The 27,303-nt window shown below is 43.4% G+C and overlaps 2 protein-coding genes across 2 annotated transcripts; both read left to right on the plus strand.

Annotated features, from left to right (window-relative positions):
• The first annotated feature begins 278 nt into the window (after positions 1–278).
• Positions 279–13,919, plus strand: pygmb (phosphorylase, glycogen, muscle b). The gene is made up of 20 exons (XM_003459709.4): positions 279–521; positions 1,895–1,996; positions 2,691–2,769; positions 2,845–2,948; positions 3,626–3,757; positions 5,085–5,196; positions 5,295–5,377; positions 6,376–6,519; positions 6,632–6,724; positions 7,091–7,237; positions 7,393–7,556; positions 7,644–7,758; positions 7,943–8,044; positions 8,122–8,269; positions 8,355–8,413; positions 8,866–9,007; positions 9,174–9,381; positions 12,185–12,319; positions 12,514–12,580; positions 12,672–13,919. Exons 1-20 carry the CDS (start codon positions 279–281, stop codon positions 12,819–12,821), a joined length of 2,529 nt encoding a protein of 842 aa, XP_003459757.1. The 3' UTR covers positions 12,822–13,919.
• Positions 13,920–14,419: 500 nt separating this feature from the next.
• Positions 14,420–19,140, plus strand: LOC100708314 (protein C-ets-2-like). Its single transcript, XM_025906144.1, has 7 exons — positions 14,420–14,443; positions 16,260–16,379; positions 16,457–16,660; positions 17,169–17,357; positions 18,211–18,435; positions 18,519–18,637; positions 18,918–19,140. Exons 1-7 carry the CDS (start codon positions 14,425–14,427, stop codon positions 19,128–19,130), a joined length of 1,089 nt encoding a protein of 362 aa, XP_025761929.1. The 5' UTR covers positions 14,420–14,424; the 3' UTR covers positions 19,131–19,140.
• The last annotated feature ends 8,163 nt before the right edge of the window (positions 19,141–27,303 follow it).

Consider the following 27,303-nt stretch of genomic DNA (forward strand, 5'->3'; position numbering starts at 1 on the left):
AGCTTCTAAAGTCACACTGGAAGTTAGAAAAAGTACTGTTTACAGAGTTTCGTGGAGCCCGGACAGTAAGACGATAGTCTTCCAAGTCGCTACCTGATGATACTGAGTTTTATTTTGAAACTGTCGACCGGAAAAGCTGTTTGGCTGTTCCGTCCTGACGCTCTCAGCTGTACGTGACATATTAAAGAGGCTGGAGCATCGCTAGGCTCCGGCTGTGTGTTCAACGCAAAGCCGAAGAAGAGCAACGACGCGTTGGGTCACTCTCCGGGAGCACAGAGATGGCTAAGCCGCTGACAGACCAAGACAGGAGGAAGCAGATCTCGGTGCGGGGCTTGGCCGGGGTGGAGAACGTTGCGGACCTAAAAACTAACTTCAACCGGCACCTCCATTTCACCCTGGTTAAGGACCGGAATGTGGCCACCAAACGGGACTACTACTTCGCTTTGGCAAACACGGTCCGAGATCACCTGGTGGGCCGCTGGATCCGAACGCAGCAGCATTACTACGAGAAGGATCCCAAAGTAAGCAGCCGGGTGTACCGCAGTCGAGCACGGCTGATCGGAGGCCTGGGGGGAAGGGAGGGGATGCGGGTTCGCGATGCGGATGTCAGCAGTGATGGCTGCGGCCGTGACAGCGTTGCTCTTCGTATCCATTTATAGTCACGTTCGCTCTGACCGTGAGTCGTGTGTGTGTGTGTGTCCCCACAGCTCCGCTCTTATGAGATGTTACGTAACGTGCCGCTTTCATCCGCAGCTCTCTCACCTTCACCTGACCTCTGCTGTACCTCGCTCACTCATATGCGTCCACACCGGCGGGCTTGGGGCCAACCAGACATAGGTCACGTAAACACATGTCCTCCATCCATCCCTCCACCCCCTCTCCTCTCACCAAAGCGCAAAATGACCTAAAGACCTTGAGCAGGCAGCGAGAACTGAGCCCTCAGAGCTGCTGCATAGCCCCTTTTGCATTAGTACCTACTCGGGTCAGCTCGCCACTGCTCGGCTGGGGTTCCCGGAGGAGGGGAGGGGGCTGCCCTCACGGGTCCACAGCTCTGATAACTGCGTCACTAAGACTGCATATCAATTCCACAGCCCGAGACCCCGCTGTGCTCCAGCCTGGCTGTTCAGACGGCTGTGTCTTGTCCTCCTGCTTATTGACTGGCTTTCAGGGAGGCCTTCATAGTCAAAAGATGCTGATCTGTTGTGCATAAAAGTATGAAGTGATTCTTTTCAAAGCATGTAAAATGTTAGATGATGATGATGATTCATTGAATTTTCAGTAAAGAAGTTCCGGCTCTCTGGAACTGGAGGTTCAGGGTGAGTATTGCATTCAGCTGCTGCACTCTGGTGACTTTTCCTGTGACCGTGTGGCGTGGTGCACTTGAAACAGCTGTCACATTTCCATACACTGAGTCAATGTGCTGCTGACTCCAGCGCTCTTAAAGTGGTGCTCAGTTGGACATGTCAGACATGGAGGTCAGTGTTAGACGATACATATGCTGTGACAAAGAACGAAGGAGCCATGCCAGTGTGACCTACCCTGCTGACCTCTGCATGTCTCACTCACTTTGGTCTACACATGCTTCTCATGCTGGAGCCGTATCAGAATGTCAGAAGCTTTGTGCTCTGTACCAGATTTGTACACTTCTCTGAAGTGAAATGGTGTCATTGCAGATCACGTGGCCGGGCCATGGGGCACATACTGTGTGCTTTATTCTCAATAACCTCCTGTCTCTGTTTCAGAGTTTCATCCAGTCATATTTGTGTTGTTGCCTTTGCAAATGTTTAAAAAAAAAATGTGTAAAAGTGCAATAACTGAAAGGAAACTCAAAGTACAGCAGCTCAGGATCAGGTGGAAGTGGAGTAAAAAGGCATTTTGCTCTGTTTTCTTGCAGCGTGTCTACTACCTCTCCTTGGAGTTTTACATGGGCCGTACTCTGCAGAACACCATGGTGAACCTGGCCTTGGAGAATGCCTGCGATGAAGCCACATACCAGGTGAGAGTAATATGGCACGCTTCCAACAGAAATGAAATCAAATCCACCCACACTGGGTGTGCTGTGGAATCTGAATGCTTTGTGTATCAAACATGCAGAGAGGCTTCCTCAAGCAATGGCTGAATAAAGTGAGAGGGATGACCAGAGATATTATAGTTTTATACTTTTTTTGACTTCCTGTTTTTAATTCAGTTTAGTTTTTATATAAGTGACAACCATCTGAAGAAAGTTCTTAGTTTAAGGGGTTACAGTCATCACAAGGCCTACCCTTGTGAGCAGCAGCTGTACTCTGGACAGCTTCACAGGTAATGATGGAAGTGCGATAATGGCAGGGGAATAAAGTCTTTCTCAGGGTCTTGCAAAAGTAGAGATCTCTCTCTCTCTCTCTCTCTCTCTCTCTCCCCCCCCCCCTCCCCTCCAATGTCTGCATATGTGTCAGAGGTTTAGGCCAGTTTATTTATATGAACATCACTAATGTGTTCACAGCTCTGTATTGTCAACACATTCAGTTTAGTTTCAGGGACTTTTGCACTCTGTGTCTAGACGGCGTGTTTCTGAGGCCCAGTGCTGGAGCACACACTGATGCGTCACTGTCAGACAGTGAAGCTCTAATGTCCATTGCAGTTAACAGCTCTGTCCTGCAGTACTCACAGCTAATCCACACCTTTACTGTGTGTGTGCTCGTGTTCTCTAGCTGGGTTTGGACATGGAGGAGCTGCAGGACATTGAGGAAGATGCCGGCCTAGGCAATGGAGGCCTTGGACGCCTGGCTGGTGAGCTCCTGATTGGCTGCTGACAAATGGTGATGTGAAGCACAGCCGTGTCTAACAGTCCTCCTGTTTCCACAGCTTGTTTCCTGGACTCCATGGCCTCTCTGGGTCTGGCTGCTTATGGATATGGCATCCGGTATGAGTTCGGCATTTTCAACCAGAAAATTGTCAGCGGCTGGCAGGTATGTCCACCCAGTGCTGTGTGTGCACTTAAAGCACCTTTGCACTAGTCATACTAAATAAGATTAGCCCAATAAAAGCATCCTCTGTGATGGTAACAGAGGGTGTTGCATGATGGACCCATCACAGTTTGCTTACAAATTGTTTACACAAGGTGATGCTGATTAAAAGGAGCATTAATAGGATTATTAGGAGGATTATTCGGAGCACAGAACGTGGCAAAGTGAGAGAATTTGATGGACCGTCTGTTCACCCTGTAGTCTTAGTGGAAATGGAGTCAGAGTACCGTCTTTAAACTCCAGAGTTTGCTGTGTTTGGACAGGACGGTCTGCTGATGTAGTTTTTGTCATATAAGCAGCATGAAAGTCAGATGAAAATGTCATTTTCTTCATTTTTGTGAACCAGAATTTCATGTTAAAGTGTTTTACATGTTGTTTTTTTGCAGTAATGTGTAATTCAGCTATATGTCATTCAGTAATCATCACTAGCTGTCTTTTGCACTTTTTTTTTTTTTTTAATGTGTGCTCAAATGTGAGACTTTGCAGGACTTTTTCATATTTTAACTGGTTTTAAACAGGAAGATGGCATCAGAAATTTCCACAGGGGGTGACGGAGGTGGAAAGCCCGACCTTGACTTGCTTGCATGCTGCTCTGTGTGTGCCATCTGGTATTTCCACAGGTAGAAGAAGCAGATGACTGGCTGCGTTATGGGAATCCCTGGGAGAAGGCTCGGCCCGAGTACATGCGCCCCGTCCACTTCTATGGCCGTGTGGAGCACACAGCTGATGGAGTGAAGTGGGTTGACACGCAGGTTGGTACCAGGTCGTTACTGTACGCTGTTATTAGAAATGACTGAGACGGTCACATTTTCTTTGACACCTCTAATTGTGCATATACTACTATTATTATTGTTACTATTGGGTAACAAACACAGTTTAACTAGGATACAGCCAGGATAAAGACACGCCCTTCAACTTGCTGTAATTATCTAATAGACACATTTTTTTCTTTGGTTATAGTAGTTTAAAAAATTAAGTTAAACAGTGGCTGGATCAGGTTAAATGCACTGGAACTGTATGCATTAGTAACATTTGCATGCAGCAGGTCAGTTCTGTGTCTGTAGTCTCTCTCAGGGGTCGAGGAGGAGGAGGGAGAGCAGGTCCTCTGTTAATCGACAGGTTGGTGCTTCAGTCAGCATGCCAAAGATCTTTGGGCAAGATACTAACCCCAAGTTGCTCTCTGATGTATCCATCACAGTGTGAAGTAGCACTTATGTAGAAAAAGCATAGAAAAAAAGTGCTGGTGTGAATGAGGTGAGTAATATAGTACCTGGAGTGCTCGGGTAGAGTAGAAAAGTGCTACATAAGAACCAGTGCATTTACCACTTAGTTGCACAGCTGATATACAGTTGAAAGGTTGGTAATGTTGTGTCCAGCAAGACTTTTTCCCACTTGATTTGTACAGTGCCAAATCACACATTTGTGTATTTGTATTGTAAGTTGAAGACCTTATGATAATACAGAGAGAACCGCAACAGTCAGAAAACTCGTGTGAGCTCTTGGTGACGGTGAGAAGGAAAAACGTCTTTTTAAAAGTAAGAAACCTGCGGCAGAACCAGGCTCAGTGAGGGACGTCAGTCTGCCGAGTGATTTGGGGAAAGTGGGACAAAGACGCACCGTAATCTTCAGATGTGGTTAGACTCACCAGTAATGACCATGGCAGTAGAAGAATGCAGGGTGGAGAGAGTCATGTCACTTGTTCTCTGCATCAGAGAAGGTTGAATGCAAACAACAGTAAGACATATGAATGCTTTCTGATAGCTTCCAGCTCACTTTCTGTGCCTCAGGAATATGTGAAGGATAGATGTTTCCCAGATGAACAGCTCAGTTTGCTTGAAAAAGTCTGAACCCAGGAACTGTTGCACTGTGGTATTCCCTCACATTCCCTGTAATGATACCTGGGACGCATGGTTTGCATTCACCCTGCAGCCCCATCTCAATCTGGTTGGTTTGTCCTGTGGTCTGTGACATCATCCCTGACAGTAAATCAGCACACTGTAGTTTAAACACTGAGAAATGATTGTGTGTGTGTGTGTGTGTGTGTGTGTGTGTGTGTGTGTGTGTGTGTGTGTTTTCCAGGTGGTTCTGGCTCTTCCCTATGACACTCCAGTCCCCGGCTACAGAAACAACATAGTTAATACGATGAGGCTGTGGTCTGCAAAGGCGCCCTGTGACTTTAACCTGAAAGACTGTGAGTACTGCCCTCTGCTCACATCTCTCTGAGGAATGACACTTTGTGAAAAGCAGAACCAGCAGACATGGACTGCTCTTCTTGCTGTTGTCCCACAGTTAATGTTGGAGGCTACATTCAAGCTGTGCTCGATAGAAACCTTGCTGAGAACATCTCCAGAGTGCTCTACCCCAACGACAATGTGAGTGGATTTACAGCTGCACTTCTTTATTTGAACTGTTGCTTAGTTCACATGAGCTGGTGGATGGTGCAGTGCATGATATTGCCAAGAGTATTTGCTCATCTGCTGTCACACATGTATGAACTTCAGCGACGTCCCATTCTTAATCCGTAGAGTTCGATATGATGTCAGCCCACCCTCTGCCGCTATAGCAGCTCCAACTCTTGTGGGCTTTCCTTAAGGTTTAGGAGTGTGTTTATCCCCGTGCCAGGTGACATTTTTACATATCTGTCCAGTGCTTTAAAAGTTAAGATTGACCCAACTCCTGCAATGATTGCATTTGGGACTTGGAAATAAGCACAGGGTCTGCAAAGGGCACAAAAACGTCTCTTAGTGTATGCACTGGTCATTGCTAAGAAACTAATCAGAAGGGCAAAGATGATCCTGTGTTAAAGATGCGGCTTACAGAACTCGGGTAGGGGGGTTTGGGCGGCCTGGGACTGGTAGGTTTAGTGTTCGGTCTCTAAGGCACCAAGATGACCTTGAGTTACAATCAGCTGATGTGTGTTTATATACATACTTGGTTTGATGATGTTTACTTTATACCCTTTATTGCTATTCCTGCTATGTTACTTTACTTCTGTTTGACATTCTTCCGATCACTTCCTGTGGCCGTGGAAGTGATCGGAACGGCTGAATTTAATGATCTGGATAGGGTGAGGGAATACTTCTAGCAACATAGTGTACTACTTTGTTTCTTTCTTTACTGATGTAATATTTACATTTCTTCCAAAAGGCAGATCAAATGCCAAATTGAAAGCTGTTTAATGGTTTTAAACTTAAGCCTCCAGTCCTGTGTCCACTTCAGCAAGCTGATTAATCTTGGCCTGATGATTTCCTCCTCCTGAGCTGCTCTCTTTTTTTGTGCTTCTTCGATAATAATGTCAGCGGGTGTACCGGCAGCAGATTGATTGTAAGCATTGAGATCTGGTGTAACAGCTCTTCATACTCTGCTTCAGTTCTTTGAAGGGAAGGAGCTGCGTCTGAAGCAGGAGTACTTTGTCGTAGCTGCAACTCTTCAGGACATCATCCGTCGATTCAAAGCCTCAAAGTTCGGCTCCACAGAGTTTGTGCGGTTAGACCTTTCCACACTGCCAAACAAAGTGAGCGTGCCGTCAATCTGTCTTATTTGCTTCTCTTTTGTTTTTTACTTTCTCTTATTGATTTCTCCTAAAACTGATGATCACGAGTGTTCTGTTTTCTCTCCATGTGCAGGTGGCCATCCAGCTGAATGACACTCACCCTGCTCTGGCCATTCCTGAACTGATGAGGCTGCTGGTGGACATTGAGAAAGTGCCCTGGGAGAAGGTATCACATCGCAAACTCTTAACTTTTCCATCCAGTGTGCGTTCTTTAGTGAGTCTGTGGGACCCTAATGTGTATTCAAGACTTCAAACTGAGCTGGAGACCATAAACTCACTGGAAAAACGTTAATGAGCTCTGCAAGTAAGAAGTAGGAGTCACTCTGGCTACGCTGATCAGTCCGTGTTTTATAGACTGTCTAGGATTCTTCAGCCGGGGTTCAGTCTCATTGTTTGTTTGTGTCCTTAGTGCTAACCTCTGCAACCAAGTCAAACCAAGTCACAGATCAGCTGGATGAAAAAGTGCTTTCACATTGGTTCACATTTTCTTTAGCACAGTTTCTTAAAGGCTAACCTAGCTGCCTGTGTCCAGGCCTGGGACATCGTGATCCGTACCTGTGCCTACACCAACCACACCGTGCTGCCTGAGGCACTGGAGCGCTGGCCCGTTGACCTCTTCCAAAACCTGCTGCCTCGACACCTCGAGATCATTTACGAGATCAATAGGAGGCACCTGGAGGTATGAGGGGAGCTTGTCATTTTGGAGCTTTTCAGGCAATAAGGTGCCCGAAAAGCTTTGTGAGCAGAGAAAACGTGGTTCGTTCTTGAAGAATGAAACATTTTTGTATACGCACAGGGTGAGTAATCTCAGAGTGTTTATCTTCACTCCTCCAGCGCATCTCGAAGCTTTACCCAGGGGACACTGACCGCATATCTAGAATGTCCCTGATTGAGGAAGGAGATGTGAAGAAAATCAACATGGCTCACCTTTGTATTGTGGGCTCTCACGCTGTCAACGGAGTGGCCCGTATCCACTCAGATATCATCAAAAACACTGTGTAAGGAAACCTGTAGGAATCCAGCTGCATAAGATGTTACAAAGATGTTTGGAAGTTTATCTGACTGGTGTTCCACGTTCCTTCCAGGTTCAAGGATTTTTACGAGGTTGACCCTGAGAAGTTTCAGAACAAGACCAACGGTATCACCCCCAGGCGCTGGCTGGTCATGTGCAACCCCGGTCTGGCTGAGGTCATCGCTGAGGTGGGTTAGTTGTTTGACAGGCTGTGAAGTGGGAGGAATTGGTTTATGTGATAGTGTGCTGATGAAGTGAAAAGACACTTTCAGCATAGACATCTTGGAACTTTCTTGGTTGGTTTTCCTCCAAAGTTGTAAAGGTTGTAAGCCTTTTTTGAGATCCTGCCTAACTCACCTGCTTAACCTCCAGAAAATTGGAGAGGATTACATCCGTGACCTGGACCAGCTGAAGAAGCTTCTGGAGTTTGTGAATGATGACGCTTTCATCCGGGACGTAGCCAAAATCAAACAAGTGAGAGCCTAAAATGCCAAAAGTAAAATGCACTCTGTTTGCGTGCTTCTTTTCACACCCTCTGTCTGAACTTTCAGGAGAACAAGATGAAGTTTGCAGCGCATCTTGAAGCGCACTACAAGGTGAAGATCAACCCCAGCTCCATGTTTGATGTGCAGGTGAAGAGGATCCACGAGTATAAAAGGCAGCTACTCAACTGCCTGCACATCATCACACTGTACAACCGTGGGTGCTGCTGAGCTTTAACTCTGAATCCAGACTTGTCTTCTGTTTAACAAGCAAACAAAATAAAGCGTTTCTCTTTGACCAGGCATTAAGAATGAGCCCAACAAGCCGTGGACACCCAGAACGATCATGATTGGAGGAAAGGTGAGCCGCAATATTCCCAAAAGTTTAATGTGGTCAGAACAAAGAACAACCCCACTGCACTTCACACTACATCAAATTCAGCCTTATCTATCCACTTTGACACAGTCAGTCATAAACGTGGCTGTCCCTCTGTCTGCACATGGATGTTGTTGCATCAGAGAAGCTGCTTGTAGACATCTGTCTCACCAAGCAGGACCTTTCTTCTTCTACACAGGCTTCATTCAGTGGTGTTTATTCACCTGTAGTTTACATACAGCTGTTACAGGACAGGCTATGAAACTGTGATGATTTAGAAGCACCTCTGGAGGAAAACTGAGCATGATTGAGTTGAGCTGCACGTCTTGGACGAGTTGAGGCTAGCTGTTAGCCACTGCTAATTTAACACCTGTTTTTGAACTTCAAGGGTGTGGTGAGCATCTTGGTTTCCCAGCATGTGCCTTCTGCTTTTCTAGGCTGCTCCAGGATACCACACTGCCAAGATGATCATCAAGCTGATCACGTCCATCGGAGATATTGTTAATAACGACCCCGTGGTGGGAGATCGCCTTAAAGTCATCTTCCTGGAGAACTACCGCGTCACACTGGCTGAGAAGAGTAATAACATGTTTTTGATACTGTCTTACTGTAAATAAGTGATGTATAATATCACTTATTTACAGTACAGCTGGATAAACCTGATCTTTTATGTTGGCTCATTCTCTGTTGGGTCAGTAGCACATAAAGCTGACTCCACTGTACTCCATGTGTCTCCTCTGTGCAGTCATCCCTGCAGCTGACCTGTCTGAGCAGATTTCCACAGCAGGTACTGAGGCCTCAGGCACAGGGAACATGAAGTTCATGCTGAATGGCGCCCTCACCATTGGCACCATGGATGGTGCCAACGTGGAAATGGCAGAGGAGGCTGGCGAGGAGAATCTGTTCATCTTTGGTATGAGGGTGCACGATGTGGAGGCTCTGGATAAGAAGGGGTGAGTTTTAAAATGGTCTTGGTTCAGAGGTGTGTGCGTGCGTGTGTGTGTGTGTGTGTGGGAAACTAGAGGCCAAGATCAAGGTAGCATGGAGGGACGTTAGCCAGCTACAGTTGCAGAAAGGTGCGATGAAGAAGGTGCCTAAGAAGTACAGCAAGCTGTCCAGACCTGAGGCCTTGGAAACAGCCACCAAAGATTCACAGCCTTGGCCAGCTGCTTGAGAAACCTGAGAAAAAAAAACAGCTGTTCTCCACAGAACCATCTAAGGTGTACTCTCAGTGGCAGGGGGACAATATGAGAACAGCACCACCAAGGCTGGAGGCCTTTTTCCATAGGTGGAGCAATACTGGAAGAGCATATGGGAGAAGGATGCAATGCTCACAGCCAGTGGATCTAAGAGCACACCACAGCACCCTCCCTGAACAGGACCCAGTAACCATCACAGTGGAGAGTCTCTAGTATGAAGAGCTGGACTGCGCCAGGCCCCGACATGAGCCACTCCTATTGGCTGAAGAGGCTGACTGCTCTCCATGAGCGTCTGGCAGCACAAACGAACCAGCTGCTAGTCAATGAGAGACGCACAGAGTGGCTAACTAAAGGGTGGACAGTCCTGATCCCCAACGACCCCCAGAAGGGACCGGTCCCATCCAACTACCAGCCAACAAACTGCCTCACTACCAGTGTTGGTCAAGTTACTTGAAAATGGTAATTGGTTACTAATTGATAAGATAAGATAAGATAAGATAACCTTTATTAGTCCCACACGTGGCAAATTTGTTGATTACTTTTCCAAGAAAGTAATCCAGTTACTTTACTGATTGCTTATTTTCAAAAGCAATTAGTTACTTTATTACTTAGTTACATTTTAAAAACGCAATACACAACCTGGATACATAATAAGGCACTAGACCTTTCAGCCCAGTTCTGCTTTTTCTGCATAATCCATCATATAAAACTGAATCAAATGAAAAAGTCTCTTTTTGTTTTATTAGTTTTCTTTTAACTTTATGCATCAAGTAAAAATTTAATTCTATGCAACAGTCTTTGACTGGAAGAAATGTGTTTAACATTTAAACCTATTTGCTCCATATAAAATAAAATCATGTTTTGTGTTTACACTCTTTCAAATAGATGCAAGTAAAACACAGCAGAAAATAAATAAAATCAAAGATTCAGCAGCTTTTAAATCTATTGTCTGTGTTTAGCAGGAGTGGGGCGGGTGGAGGTTTGCCCACAGTGGTCATGTCAGTGGGGGGGATCCGGGGGTTTCTCTGTGAGTGTCACATTCCCGTGGCAGCGTGCTTGCTGCTCGCTCAGATTTGAAGTTTAATTTTTCACTGTAGAAAGAAGTTTTCTTCCCACACAGAGTGTACAGCAGACGCTAATGTTTGTGTCACTTTCAACAAATCAAACTCAAAGTAATGTGATTACTTCCAAGCTTTAAACGCTGCATGGTCGTACTCTCTCCATCACTCCATATTATTCATTGCTGATCTGCACACGTCTGTTACCACGGACGTCGCACACGCGTACGTCACTGTCATGAGACACTCTCACAAACAAAATCACAGTTTAGTAACGCTGTAACGCAGCGTGCTTACAGGAAAGTAACAGTAATCTAATTACGTTTTTGGCGATAGTAATCCCTTACTTTACTCATTACTTGAAAAAAGTAATCAGTTTAGAGTAATGCGATACTTTTAACGCATAGGGAGAGTGACACTGAGCTGGATCAGAAGTTATTTATCTAGAAGACAACAGTTTGTGAAGATGGGAGAATTTACACCTGGGTACATGGAAACTGCTTGTGGACGCTGCCAAGGCTCAGTATTGGGCCCCAGTCTATTTAGGTTTCTAAATGATCAAACCTAATATTATTTGCTGATGATACTAATATTTTCCTTTCTGGGAATAATTCTGAGAAACGTTAGAAAGTTGGATGGGTAGCAATAAATTAGCACTAAATCGTAGTAAAACAAAAGCAATGATGTTAACTATAAGGTGAATGGGACACAAATGCAGGGTGATAATGGAAAAATTAGTAAAGGAGACAAATCTTAGAATAGATACTTGACAAAACAAAGTGTCCTTAGATGTACTTATACAGAATGACAGCAACATCAGGAAGAAGGAAGCTGCAGGAGTACCAAGGGCTCAGAGAAGATGTGAAGGGCGAAGGTAACAGTGGTCCCAGTGGTAATCGGAGCACTCGGTGCCGTGACTCCCAAACTAGGCGAGTGGCTCCAGCAGATCCCGGGAACAGCAAAGATACTGCGCAGGAGCCTCGAGCTCCCAGGCCTCTGCTCAACACTTCAGTTAGCTAAAGTAACTTAACCATGTAACGGGAGCTGAACAGTATCATCACATAATAATAATAAAACAAAGTATTTTCCACCTGGGATGTTGTGATTTTTAAAGCCCTGCTTTACCACCATGGAAACCTCAGCAGTGACTTCCATCCACCGTCTGCTCTCTGTCCTGCGGAGCACAGCTAGCATCTCTGTACTTGATGGTGTTTTTGCCTTATTTGATGAAACAAGTTTGTCGTTTCCACCTTTAGATTGAGCAGTTTTGTTGTATATGTTGAAAGTATTGTGTTTCACCATTATTGTGTTGAAGGAACTGAGGATTTAGTACCTCAGTGTTTGAGCTCAATGCTCAAGATGTGGAGCATAAACTGCTCTTTTGTTTGTGTGTCAGCGTCCATCACATTGTGCTGCTGAAAGTTGATTGAAGTGTCCATCTTTGTCATGAGAAGACTAAACAGAAGCACCGCCCCTTTATCTGATGACTCTGTCCTCAGCTATGACGCTGTGTCCTACTATAACCGTGTCCCCGAGCTGAAGCAGGCAGTGGACCAGATAGCAGGAGGCTTCTTCAGCCCCAGCCAGCCTGGCCTCTTCAAAGACCTGGTGAACATGCTGATGCACCATGACAGGTGAGCGCTCGGTGGTCCCTAAACTCACGAGTCAGCACTTTGTGTTCTAACTCACACTGTAGGCTCCAGTGATGTCGTGTCATTGCTGTCTCTGAGCAATCATGTGACTGACTTTTCCAGGCAGGGTTAGCGTTGGACACGAGCTAAAGGGTGAACAGTGCAGCTCACTGTTGAAACATTTTTATGTCCTGCAGGTTCAAGGTGTTTGCTGACTACGAAGACTACATCAGATGTCAGGAGAGAGTCAGCGCGCTCTACAAGGTATGCTCTGCTGCTAGTGAGGTCATGTACACTTTACAAGTATGGTCCAATAAATGGAACCTGGCCTGTGACGCCCTCTCTGTGTTAACAGAACCCTAAAGAGTGGACCAAGATGGTGATTCACAACATTGCCGGCTGTGGAAAATTCTCCAGTGACCGCACCATTTCTGAGTATGCCCGGGAGATCTGGGGAATGGAGCCCAGTCTGGAGAAGATCGCTGCTCCGGATGACCCTCGCTAAACCAAACTACCTTGTCCGTAGCTCAGCACGTGGTACGGCAGCCAGAGACGAACCCTGTAGCTTCTCACTGTGCACTGTGGCATTATTTCTTTACAGTAATGATCCCTGTACAACCTCAACCACTTCCAGTTCACCCTGTGCTAACTCGAGCTGAAATGGTCCACTATGGATGTGTGACAAATTAAAGGAAAAAGCAGAACCTGCGACTCCCCCACTGAGGGCTGTGGAGGTATTTTGCCTCCATGGTTTTGATTCACTTTTCTCTTTTTAAGGGGAAAGATTGTTGCAGATCCTGAAAAGAGAGGATGTGTTTTGGAAGGTCTGCCATTAGTCCATTTCTAGAGAGTGGGAATCAATGCCAAGGATTAAGGCTGTTGGGGTCCCCTTAATAAATTATTTCATCACTTCTTTTTCCTTTAATTTCTTACATGTCTTTATTTTTCTTTCTTCACCAGTAGCATTTGTATTACTTGTACAAGTGCTACTAGGCACTGAGCTGTTTTATGCAGAGTGAAAACTGTAGGACGCATCACAAGTACTGTTCCTTTTTATCATTTTTACTACTAGTGCTACTACAGTAGCAATACTACTACAGTAGCACTAGTAGTACTGGTACTCCACTAACTGCAGATTATGAGAAAGCTGGGAATGTTTTTGGTCACTACAGGATAATTGAGGCCTGTCTTTAACAAGAGCTAGACTACATTCCCATTACTTCCAAAAGCCAGCAGAACTGCAGATGAGCTCGAGTCCTGTCACTGTTCCTGACCAGTCACGTCTTCCATGGAAGAGTGTAGCCTCCTAGCAGTACTGTAACTAAAAAGCATGTACCCATGTTTTCAGCACATGAATATGTCATGTTCACTGTCCAGCTGCTTGTCCAGTGTTTTACGATGTTAGCTGAATGTATTCATTTGTGTGTTTATTATAGTTGAAGTTCGGTAGCTGTGACATCCTCTCAGCATGTTTTGTCTTTGTGCTGTAGTCTGTTAGACATTGATGGTGCCTACTCTTTGCAAACCTCTCTGGAACATGTGTGTACGCTCAGCTGTATTTGTGTGTAACATAGAGTGATATTAAAAAAACATTTATCATCAACTTTTTGGCTCCTGGAGTGTTTGAGATTCACAGCAGGAAAAACACAATTTGTAAGGACTTCCCCCAAAAAAGAGTCTTGTCTGAAGAACGACTGGAGCAAAATGAGGAGAAAGGAAAACGCTGTATTCAAGTAAAATGTTCCAGCATCTGTGAACGGACCAGCAAGTGAAAAAACACACACACACGCGCGCTTATGGACTCAGTAGTTGGTCACAGCAGATACTGGAAGTTTCACTTACACATACGCTGTATGTGTGTTTTAACAAATTCTTAATATACAAATAAATGTACTTATTCTATCATATTCTTATACACGCTGATGTATTATGTGGAGGGCTTACACTGCACCTCAAATCTCTTCCTGCTGACCCTCCCACATCTCCATGGCTGACAGTTGTCAGTCACAGCCTGCCTCCTCCTTCCCTCCCAGCTATTATATTAAAGGCTCATTCCCCCGTGTGGTCCCTATTTACTCCACCTGATCCTCAGTCTCACACACACTGAGATGGATGGCAACACTTACGGTAAGACACCAACATCTCTCTGTTCTGTGTTTTATCAGAATGAATGATTTTAACTTTGAATCTTTTTATTGTCTGCCAAATATGGAACATGTCTAATACGTTATGTTAGACATGGCTGATATTATAACACTTTATTTGCCTTTGCATTTATAAGCAGCATAGAACCAATAACATATTAGAAAAAAGTGCATTTTAGGGGTTTATTAGTGTATTTGTCCATAATTTGTTTATTCTCAAACTGACAGAAAAGTGGAACAGTCCCTGAATCATACAGACACAAACCAGGACAGCGTCTCTCACTGTGCATCCTGTAGCTGACTCACATCACTTTTGGTTGACGTTCTAATAATTTAGTTCATGTACTGGCTGATTAATGTGATGACAATGACCGGGAGATTTTAAACAGCTAATACAGTGCTGTGCGAAAGACTTGAGCCACCCCTCCCTGTGTTGCTAGAAAAATGGGGATATCGATGCAGTGATTTACTGAAACATGCAAACTACATGGAAATACAGCACATCAGGCAAAAACCGAGTTTGTACAATTTTAACCAGCTTCAAGATTAGTTTTAGGTGTGAGACTTTTATTCTTCAGCCCAGCCTGAACTCTGAGGCAGCTTTCTGTCATATCTTCAGGAATAGTTCTCCAGAGCTCTTCTTTGGATGTTTCTGTTCTGTTCTCTGTCAGGATGATCCCACACTGTTTTAATAGTAATAATAATAATAATAATAATGATGTTGAGCTCTGGGGAAGCCGGCCCATGAACGATGGTGCTCCACTGTGTGTTCTTCTATCCAGCTCTGCTTTCACTGCACTGATGGTGTGTTTGACATTATTTTCATAACGATACTTTTCTGAATTCATCATTTCATCGATTTTGACAAAACCTCCAACACCACTGTCTGAAAACCAACCCCAAACCATGACAGAGCCTCGTTGCATTTTAAAGATGACTGCGGGCATATTAGAGTACATATTGATGGTGATTTAAATCAATGTCCACAGTGGGCTTCATTCCTCCATCAGACCTGCTGCCACTGATTTTCAGTCTAATTTCTATGATACTTCATCAGCATGCTAGACAGCCATCCTTCTGGCTCCAGAACAGCAGATGGGTCAGATGAAGGTCCTGGGTCAGGAGTTTGCTTTTTCTTCTTAAGGACACGAGTTTCAGACATTGTTCATCTGCCGTCTTTTCTTTCGAGGCCACCCACTTCTTCTTTTGGGCTCTACTTTAATTTGTCTGACACGCTGCACACCATGCTGAGATATACCAAGTTACCAAGAAAAGACAAAAAACTGTGTTTTCAACAGGCTGCTGGTAACAAAGTGCCTGAAGAGACAATTTAAAATTTGTTGTGGCAAACAAAAAGTTCATCTGAAAATGGTGAGGTACAAGTTTGCTGTATATTATTGTGTCTTTACCTTACAATTTAAAGTGGCTTGAGGTGACTGTTGTTGTGATTTGATGCTATATAAATCAAATCAAATGTAATTAAATTAAACATGTTCCAGACTGAGAATGAGCAAATGTCCAAAGAAACATTTTTAAAAGCATCACCTTAAAGAAAGTCTGGGTCCTTAGAAATAAAAAAGAGAGGGACGGCTCAAGACTTTTGCGCATAACTGTGACTTATATTCTAATTCTGTAGCTCATACATACATGAACATGTCATCATAATAAACTTAATCTCTGTAGATTAGCTTTATTATACCATGTATGGAATAATTGACCATCTAAAAAGAGTTGTGAAATATTTTTATGAGAGGTCGTCTTTAATGTGTTGTAAAGAGTAAACATAACTTCTGTTCCAGAGTTTGATGTCCTAGAGGTCCCCCCCCTCACCCCAACCAGTAAGGAGGTCCTCACTCAGGCTGTGAAAGCCAGCTTTGCAGGCTTCACTCAGGAGAGAATCAGCTGTCACTTTCCACAGGGTATAATGGGAGTGGGAGCTTTGATTAGTGTCACGTGTTGCCGAGTCTATTATTTATGCATGTGCATGTATATTTAGATCCTAGGTTGTGGTCGAAGTGGGAGGTGAACCACTGGCTGGACTGGTGCCGGGCTGAGTTTGGGCTCTGCTGCCTGGGCTCAGACCTCAGAGGTCTGGATGGCAGCGAGCTGTGTGGTCTTGACCAAGAGGCTTTCCTGGGCCTGCTGTCTGACTCCACTGCAGGAGAAATCCTGTGGGAGCACCTGGAGACCATGAGGAGAGGTGATAGCACTCTTATTGAAAAGCACAGAATTAGCTTTCTAGCCACATTGTTTTCTATCATTGCACAAGAATGGCGCAGAGTTCAAAACTCTGAAGTTTTAAATGGTCAGTTCTTTAAAGTTTTCTTTGCACAGTCCTTTCTCTCAGCAAGCTTCATCAGGTCATTATATGGCATTTCAGACAGTGTTGAATAGATGTGCTGAGCAACACCACATACTACCACCTGTATATGTTTGGACTATGAAAACAAGTAGAACTGCTTCAAACTTGACACTATTACTATCATCAATTTAAAAAAATGATATAGTGATATATGGAACAGAGTAAACTGTATGCATAGCTCACTCACAGATTGGTGCGTTCATACTGATTGTGAATAAAGCCCATTGTCATTTGAGTGAATGTGACTGCTCTTCTTCATTAGACGTCTGCACCCACCGCCCAACTGCAAGCTTGAGACTTTTGTTGTTGCATTATTATAACTATGATATTGTCGTGTTTCCTTCAGAAAATTACTCAGAGATTGAGGGATGCTCAGACAGAGATAATTACCAGTATCATCCCAGTGAGAGCTCAGACCTCCACGATCTGGAACCAATGAGTGTGCAGCATGGAGGCCACTATCCAGCCTATTCACAACGTGGCAGCAGCAACATTAGCTCTGCAGCCCCGCTGCAGGAAATACGAGGGAATGGAGGTGAGACCGATCACATGATAATGAGTCATCAGTTGAATGAAAAGCATTACAGTCAGAATTGCTCCACAAAGGGAAAAATACCCAATATAGACAAAAGTAAGTGAGCCACATACACTTTTAGAGCTGATGTTAATGCCAGAGAGCTCACTGAGTGAGCAGAGCATTGGAAACTTATGAGGGCTGATGGGTGCTGTGGCTCGTAAACACATCCACTTTGCAGTTAGAGGACTTACAGCTGACGTGGAATATAATAATCATTTCATGGTCGATGGGTCTTGGAGCCAGGGTTGTGAGTTTTTGAGGATCACTTGTGTTTTAGTATGGCTCTTTAGGAAAATGGTTGCTATTTCCCTTTATCCTTTCATTATCCTCCAGCAGTGTATTTGGATCTTTAGTTATGTTCTTGTTGAGCACAGGTGTCTCTGTTATGTAATATTTCCCTTCTTGTGTCCCCAGTCGTGTGTGGACATCTCTGTGTCCTGTCTCTGTGGTTTTCTGGTTTCCCCATTACTTGTGTTGAAGTTTGTGTGTCTTTGTCCTGGACTCAGTGATCGTTACTTCCTGTCTTATTTTATTTGTTACTTATCTCCTCTGCATTGTCTTTGAGTTTCAGCTGTGTTCCCCAGTGTTTCCATCCACCTGTGTACATATGGTCTGAGTCGCCCTCTGTTCTTTGCCGTGTCCTCCCTCTGGACTGTGCTCAGCATTAAAGCTCTCTTCTTCAGGTAGTTAATTTTAGTTACTTTATTACATCAGCTCATTTTTGGAAGGTTGTAGACTAATCTACAGTTTGACAGGACCACTCAGTTGAGCTGGCAGAGATCACTTGATTCTGTTTCCAATGTGCGTCCAGGGACAGGCTCAGAAGTGGAGAGTGTTCCCGGGGATGACTCTGCCGCTGTGGACACTCGATTATGGGCTGCTCCGCACCATGATGTTCAGCCAGTAATGGAAGAGAGCATGTCTGAAAATGTCTTCATGTTACCTCAGCAGCAGAGGAACTTCAGGGAATGTGCAGGCAGCAAAACTGATCTGGAGACAGCTGTAATACCAGTAGCAGTTCTTGCTGGCTACACTGGTGAGTAGAGTGGCTGAAGGAGGTAAACGATAAGATGTAGCCATGAGGTAAGCATACTCATTTGTTCTGTCATGTCTCAATAGGCAGTGGACCCATTCAGCTCTGGCAGTTTCTGCTGGAGCTTCTGACAGACCGCAGCTGTCAGTCGTGTATAAGCTGGACAGGAAATGGCTGGGAGTTCAAACTGACGGATCCTGACGAGGTCATTAATGCTGAGTTCACATCATATCAGGATTTATGCCTGCATGAGTAGAGCATGAAGGACCACGTTTCAATTAGGGCATTTTTCACTTTGTAATGGTATATTTGTAACCTCCACATGTTCCACTCTGCAATAAAAGCACCAAAGAACCTTCTTCTGTGAGCTGACATTGCTAACTACTGCTTTACTGTTTGTCACTTAGAAATCATCATGTTTGCTGTCATAAAAAGGAAACATGAGGCTTATTCTGCTGCTGTTTACATGTGGATTATTTCTTCAGGTGGCACTGCTGTGGGGTCGCAGGAAGAACAAACCTAAGATGAATTATGAGAAGCTGAGCCGTGGTTTGCGCTACTACTATGACAAGAACATTATTCGCAAAACAGCTGGCAAACGCTACGTCTATCGCTTCGTATGCAACCTGCAAGGCCTGCTTGGATATGAGCCCGGGGAGCTGCATGCCACACTGAATATCAGCAGTAAGAGTCTATAGTGAGGCAAGAAAAAGGAACAGTACTTGTCTTACAGTTTTCACTTTACATAACACAGCTCAGCGCCTGTGCTTGTTTGACGACATGGAAGCGGTGTACCACTTTATCTCTGTCACTTTCAAATAATAGAAATCAGTTCATGTCAGTTCATTTCAAAAGTTATTTATTCCTGTGTAAATGGTTAAGGCACATGGACTCGTTTAGCAATCCTTTGTATATTTAACTTCTACTATAAACATCAATCAAAAGAAATAAAATCAATGAAACTGTAAATGAATTACAGCTGATTTGCTTCATCTCAGGGAAACATCCTCATTCATTTCTCTTCTTTTGCTTATCCAGTTCAGGGTCAGCAGCGGGCGGGAGTCAATCCCAGCTGCCATAGGATGAGAGGAAGGACAGACCCAGGACAGGTCATCAGGCAGGGCTAACACAGAGTGCCATATCACAACAACAGTTGCCTCAAGGTGCTTTATATTGGTAAATGGATGGGTTCTTATATAACATCTTTCTACCGTACTAAAGCACTCCATACAACAAACCTCAATTACCCATTCAGACAAGCACGTTTCTCGACACCTAAGTGCTTTATACCTAACATTCAAATCTAGTGGACGCCTCGGAAAGCAACTTGGGTTTAGTATACTGCCCACAGACACTTTGCTATGCAGACTGGAGCAGAGATCAAACCACCAACCTTCCAATTAGTCGGCAACCTGCTCTATTGCCTGAGCTACAGGCACCCAATTATGAGGTAAAGACCCTGCAAACAAACCCAAAAAAACCCTAACAATCACATGACCCCCTGTGTCAGGGGCCAATTGTGGCCCTCGTCACTGCTACTTGCGGTCCATACACTGATGTGAAGAAATCTAATGCAATTTGACCCTCGAAGTGACTTAAAAAAACAAACCCTCACATGAGATCACAGTGCCAGCAGTGGCCCACAGCTCATTTAAGTTTGAGACACCTTCCCTATGTGTAGCACTTTGGCAACAGTGGGAAGGAAAAACTCCCTTTTAACAGGAAGAAACTTCCAGCAGAGCCAGGCTCAGGGAGGGGTGGGGCCATCTCCCACGATTAGCTGGGGGTGAGGTGAGGAAGAAGAACCAAGAGACACTGTGGAAGAGAGCCGGAAGTGAATAATAACTGTAGAGAACACAGGGACAACCCACACAGAGAGACTGTGATTGACTGGGAGACTGAAACCTTGCTGTGAGTGGACAGTGCTGTCTCTGCCTACCACTCACTTTTATAGCTGTCACAATGAAATGAGTATCATTTTAATCAAACTCACTGAATGGGACCATATCCATGAATTTCCTTCTCAGGAAATATTTTTAGACTGACTGTGAGTCAGTGACCTTACATGCATTTTCATTTTCCTGAATATATCATGACTTATCTGCCACCCCAGAAGCTAGACTAAAATGCAAACAAATGGAACAAAGTAACTATAATATCTCTGAATGTAGCCGATCATTCACCACACACCCCTGACAGCATCAAGCATCAGGTTTAGATCAGAAATGGCTGGATGCTGATTTAATTTCATCCCTCAGAGAACAGGAAACAGAAACAGAGCGAGAGTGTCAAGTGTGTGAGGATTAATTCCACCACTTACCCTCCTGAGGTGTGCTAATGGAAGAGCCATCAAGGGGAAAAGTGTGTGTCTTTGTCTGAGCCTGAGTGTATGAGGATAGATAATCTATTCAGGACAGAGCAAGTATATGTTCATGCACAGAATGCGACATAAAAACCTGGTGTTTTCTACCAGATACATTTCTGTTTACGAACTAATTATGACTTTATGCTTTCCTTTCAACCCTGTGAGTCTCTGAATATGTTTACCCTGGAAGGAGTGTTTGAATAGGGTTTGGTTACATAAAGCTGCTTGGCCAAAAAGTTATAACAAATTAAGTCAATAAATATGCAAAGGCAAAAACAGGTTGGCCAAGTTGGTCCTGCACAGCAGAAAGACCAAAGTAATACACCACCTGAAATTAATACTAAATAGAAATCTCTGAGCTGAAGATGATTTCTCAAAAGTACGCATTTAATGTCTTTTTTATAATCTGCTTTTTATGTTAACACGTGTTACAAACTGGCCTTGCAAACAAAGCTCCTCACAATGACTCAAACCACTCTGAAATAAATCTGCTCAAGTGGGAGTCAAAAGGCAATAAATCAATAACCTAGCCCCAAAATGTATAACAGAGGTTAAATTAGAAGGCCTGATTTCTCTGCAGGAGCTGACGAGTCCAGCTAACCACACTCATATGCACTGCACTTCACCTGTGCACTGACGTGAAAAGCAAAGAGAGTTGGCTGAGCAAGAGTGAATACATCAATTAGGCTCCATCCATTTAGTCCACCCACCACCAGCTGATCCTTGGTAAAAAAACAACAAAAAAAAACACCTCCTGACAGCGATTGTGAGATCCCGCTGTACCCGAGTCCATGAGAGGACTCGTGTGGTGAGCTGCCCAACTGGAAGCATTATGGAGGCTCCTTGCCAGTGGTTGGCAGCTTGCACATATTCACAGTGAGAACTTCACATCACTGGGAATTTGGACTACAAGAAGCCCTTTTATTATTTAGGGAGGGTTCAGATTTACTCTCTACCAATATTATGCATTATAGTTTGTAATACCACCAACTGCTGGTCAGATCTCAAAGTAGCTTGGCTGCTATGCTTGGTTTTGTATGTACGGAGGCTGCATATTGGCCCTAACCTTGCAACACATGTTGTGTACCAGCAATACCTACTGTATGCCTCATACTATATAAAGACTTCAAAACTGTGGATAAAAAATATTAAACCCCTGAAATATGTCGGCATCTGTCTGGTTTTGTCTTTTGTCCTTTTTGTCTCCCCAGTCTGTCATGTCTCTCTGTATCCCCGATCCCAGTGTCAGGTTTACTGACACTGATGTTACTCTCTGTTTTATTTTGTCCTGTGTGTGTGATGTTCAGTTTTGCTTCCCCTGTCTCATCAGCTGTGATTCAGTTCAGCTGTGTTCCCATGTGTCTCCACTTCCCTGTGTATATATTGTCTGCATCTGTTCTGTTTTATTATTCTGGTCTTTTATCTCATTGGATGATATATGCATGTGTATACGTATACACATATGTTATGTTCACGTTTGTGTGTGAATGTGTACACTTTTGTATATGTATGTGCATATTTGCACGCAGACATATTTCTACAAACATATATGGATGTCTCACAATGTTTTCTATATTGTTTTCATCGTGTCTATTTTAATTCTTTTTATTTGATTATATTATCCTTCAGTTCAGCACTTTGGCCGACACTTGATGTCCTTTAAATGTGCTATATAAACAACGGTGACTTGATTTGACTTGATTTTCACTGCTTTTTGATAGCAATAAAGCTGTGATTTTGAGTGTTTGCAGAGTCCTGCATTCTGCCTGTTACATGACATGTTTGTGTCACGACAGTATTATTAGCTAAAAAATGGAGAGAGGTGGAGGAATCTTTTCAGAACTGTTCCTTTAATATAAATAGCAATGGCACACTATAAAAACACCTCTACACATATGAATGTATACTTGCATGTTTAAAATGTCATAAGCCTAAAAAGTCTTCATCTTGGAGCCCTTTTTACCTTTAAGAAGCTGTTTATACAGCATCACTCATTCAACAAATGCTCAGTATTGTATGCTAACTTTACCCACTGACTTCACCAAGTACTTTATACTTAAACACCAAAAAAATGTATTAAAAAAACAGAAACAGAAAACATTCATATGCAAATGTTTCATTATTTCTTTAAATCTATTTATATTTGGGAGCACATGAACATTAATAGCTTAGTCACAAGTTCAGGTCAAAAGCACATTAGCTGGTAAATATGCTCAAAACACAACAAACAGTGTCATGCTCAGGTGAGCACCTAATGCTGTGTGAAAAGTGCGTGAAACCATGAAAATATGATTAGAAACTATTGACTTATTGTTTCTCTCTCACAGTCTCTAAGGTAGATTTGAGACCTATGTAAGAGTAGCAAGGCACTATAACAATTCTCCACTTAAACCACACATGCTCCAAGTGATTTTAATCATTTATAACCTATTGTTAGAAAAAATCTCTTATGAAGTGAGACACAGTGAGACACACAGTAGCGAGCTCCAACACATTTATTTACTTGTAAGGAAGCAAAAACACACACAGTGAACATCTGTGCACGTGCTTGCTGGGGCAATTCTGCAAGTTCCCTTCATACACTCCTTCCAACGTTATCCTGGGAACGTACGTATGTGACGCTCTCACAGGAAAGCAGTTCAGTTACACGGTGTACTTGTACATAATTCTAACTGTGCTTTGGATAACAGATAGCAGAGAATCCACAACAAAGCATGGAAAAAGGATAGATTAGCAGGACACAGAGAGAAAGAGATACATACCTTCAGCTTACTGTAATGAGTTTTGCATAACTTTAATAATTTTTCTATCACCCATTGTTGTTTCTTTTCATTGTAATGTACTGACATTGAATAAACCTGAGTAGTAATTAATTAAAATATTTTTGTTATTTCCCTGTGAAGTTCAATAAAAGTTTTTCCCTTTCTGCTTCTCTTGATGTACAGGAACCTAGTCAGGATTCCTGGTACCAGGAAGAGACACAGACCCAGTGTTAGGGGGTCAGAGGTGTATGTTCGGGTCGTCTACCAGAACCCTGGGATTTGGGTGTTCTGTGCAGTATCTTAGTCATCCTTAGGACTGCACTCTTCTGGACAGAGACCTCTGAAACTGTGTGTGGGATCTGCTGTAGCAGCTCTTCCTGTTTTGGGGTTACAGCTTCCATTGCTCCTATTATCACTGGGACCACTTTTGACTTTACATTCCACATCTGCTTTAGTTGTTACTTCACCCCTGCTACTTCTTTATTTTCTCATGCTACTTCTTGCTGGGATTGCCATATTTATCACAACTGTATGTCTGGTTGGTTGGTCAGGACTGTCCTGTCATTTAGGCTGGGCTTTTCTGGCTACTGGTAGGAATTCTTAATGTCAGCCACTTCTTCTACCTTCCAGAGGTTTTTGGCTGTGACGGATCTTTAAGAATCCCTATTATGGTTCCCGTTGGTCTGTGGGATACCAAGGTACTCATAGTTGTCCTATATATCATCTATTTTACCTTCTGGTGCCTCTAACGCTTGTGTCTGGATCCCTTTCCCTCCTTCCCAGGTACTTGCTGAGTGTCCTCAGTGTCTGCAATGCTACTTTTTGGTAGTGAAATCCCCTCAATTCTCACTACCTTCCCTCTCTTTGTTACCATCTGACGACACTTGTCCAGTCTGAATGACATTTCAATGTCATCGCTGTAGAGCCTAGAGGTTATGATGAGTTTACTCATGGCATACAGCTTGATGTCACTCATGTAGAAAAAGTGGCTAAGGCCTGAGCCGTTCTGTAGTTGGTATTCATCGCCAGTCTTGTTAACGATCTCACTGAAGAGGCTTCAGGCCTATGCAGATAGAGCATCTTTTTGGTAAATTCCACACTTGATGGGGACACATGCCCATTGAATTCCTGATGAAGGCTGTTAGGGTCCCACTGATCTTGTATAGTTTTAGTGTTAGCATTGAGTCATTGAGGCTTTCTTGTAATCAATCCAGGCAGTGCAGAGGTTAGTCAGTCTGGTCCTACAGTCTCAAGTAACTGCTTTGTCTAACACAGTGGTTCTCAAACTGTGGTACACATACCACTGGTGGTACTTGGGCTCCCTCTAGTGGTACATGGGAAATCTCCCCCCAAAATGTTAAGGTTAATATACTGTGGCAAGTTGAGTGACCTTTATTGAACAGTTTGCTGTACAGAACAGTGCTTCAGAGGGTCAATAACCCCACACATGAACTCGCTCATGGTATAACATCTCTTTCCATCAAACAACAACTGTCAGTGAATTTACACTGTAGCATTAACAGGAACAGTTAAGAGTCACGTAACAATAACAGATGTAAATAACAATTTCCTCGTCTTAAACAGCAAGATGTGTTCCCAAAGCATGATGGGAGATAACTAGCCGCTCCCAACACGCCACAATAACATATTCTGACTGAGAGATTTCTGAAACATTCAAACGTACAGCTCTGCTATCACTTCCAACATAAATGAAGACAGAAAACTAAACAGCAGTGACGTTTGTAGGATTACTGAAGTTGGGCTAGCTGGTATATAATGATGTGCTACGTGATCGCTAGCGACACAGCCATGTTAGCATAGCATAAACACAGGAAGCTGGAGGATGAACGCTAACTTATTTCCACTGGATAAAAGTTAACGTGAGGGTTCCCGATGGTTAGGGACAAATGCAATCGCATGGCAGGATGCTGTAAACGGACCAAACTTCAGTCAGGAGAACAACTGAGATAATCCATCCACAATACGAGATTAGTCATTAATATACTGCTGCATGGGCTGGGCTGTAGTTACATCAGAAGGGTTTAAAAACTGAGCTTTAAAATGAACAGTGGTAATAAAAACAGGCCGACAGTGATCACTGACTGTTTTGGGGCTTGTTCAGTACCTTTTATGTTAGAATCACTTCCTTGTTGTTATCTTTCTTCAGCCAAACAATTCAGCTGTGATTTACATCCGTGTACTGTCCACTCATGAAGCAGTATACATTTATGGGCAAAAACTCACCTTTAATAGCCAAATTGCATTTATTTATCAATGAACAGTTGTCCTAGATTAACATTGTAGGGTCTTTACTTTACAACACAAAGTGCCTTGAGACAAGATTTGTTGATTGTTAAGTGGAGCTATATGAATAAAACTGAACAGATCTAAAGAAGGTGTATTCTACTGGAAAATCAAAGTGTGTGATAACTGATGAAGTCAGTGATATTTTTCTATTTCAGGGTTTAGATCATTTTGTGATAGCTGTTGATGCACTTTTCACAAAAAAAGCTTTATATAGACATAGCAATTTATAATGAATCATAATCAGAATATTGTGTGGTTACAGATTCCCCAACTGTATAATAATGTTATTTTCACTGTGATTGTGGAGGATATGCAAAAGGGTGTGACTATTGTACTGTGTACTGTGCATTAGACTGAGGAGTCGTACAGACAGATATCCACAGACAGGGATGATTTCCTGTGTCATTCAGTGGTGCATTTGTCTAATCTCAGTCTCTCACTGAATGTGCTCCTGCGACTGGCTGGCATGTCACGGAGCGGGTGAAAGGTCTTGTCCAACATTGTCCTTATCTTGGACAACATCCACCTCTCCAACACCACCTTAAGGGAGTCCAGCTCCATCCCCCACAATATTACTGGCCTTGCAGAACCAGTTTCTTGATCCGCAATTGATGTTGGCATTTGTGGCCCCTTAACAGCAGCATCATAGAGGATGGCACTGACCACAGCAGACTCATAGAAAATCATGAGCACTTTCCCACAGATGTTAAAAGAACTCAGCTGCCTCTGGCCGCTCCTGCAGAGAGCAGCTGTGTTTTAAAGTCAGTCCAGTTTATTATCTATGTGTACTCCAGGGTATTTACAGTCCTCCACAATGTCCAAGGGGAGAGGAAAGTCCCTTGTGGTGTCCCTGTGTTGCTGATCACCTTGTCAGACAATCCACAATTTTGTTGTATATGTACAGTCAAGGACGAGCCTTTCTAGGATCTTCATGACGTGTGAAGTCAGTGCCACTGGTCTGTAATCCTGGGGGTCACTGGCACATGTAATGTGTCAGCAGCATCCCCATATGACATATAACAGCACTGCTCTTTAAAATACTTGAATCAACATATGTTTATGATTTAATCAGATCCTTAAAATGACACGCTCACCATTACATACAGCACATTTTCACCAAAGTTGGGGAACAGCTGCAGTCGCAGCATTGTGAGATGTACCTTTATGAACAATGATCTTCTTTAATAAACTGTTCACCATCACCTCACCTTATCTAATGATATGCACTGATGAGATAAACTACATACTGACTTGAGGTTAGAGTTTTCTTGATTTTGTGGCATATAAATAAAACTAAATAAAATAAATTATGTTCTGCAGTGGGCATTTGTAACTTTATTAAATGTATTTATCATGATTTATTAGCAATAAAAAACATGATGTTGTGCTGCCAAAACAGCAGAGAGTCCAATAAAAATGATTCAACAGAGACAGGAG

The sequence above is a fragment of the Oreochromis niloticus genome, linkage group LG3 (assembly GCF_001858045.2).
Source record: "Oreochromis niloticus isolate F11D_XX linkage group LG3, O_niloticus_UMD_NMBU, whole genome shotgun sequence".
Taxonomy (NCBI): domain Eukaryota; kingdom Metazoa; phylum Chordata; class Actinopteri; order Cichliformes; family Cichlidae; genus Oreochromis; species Oreochromis niloticus.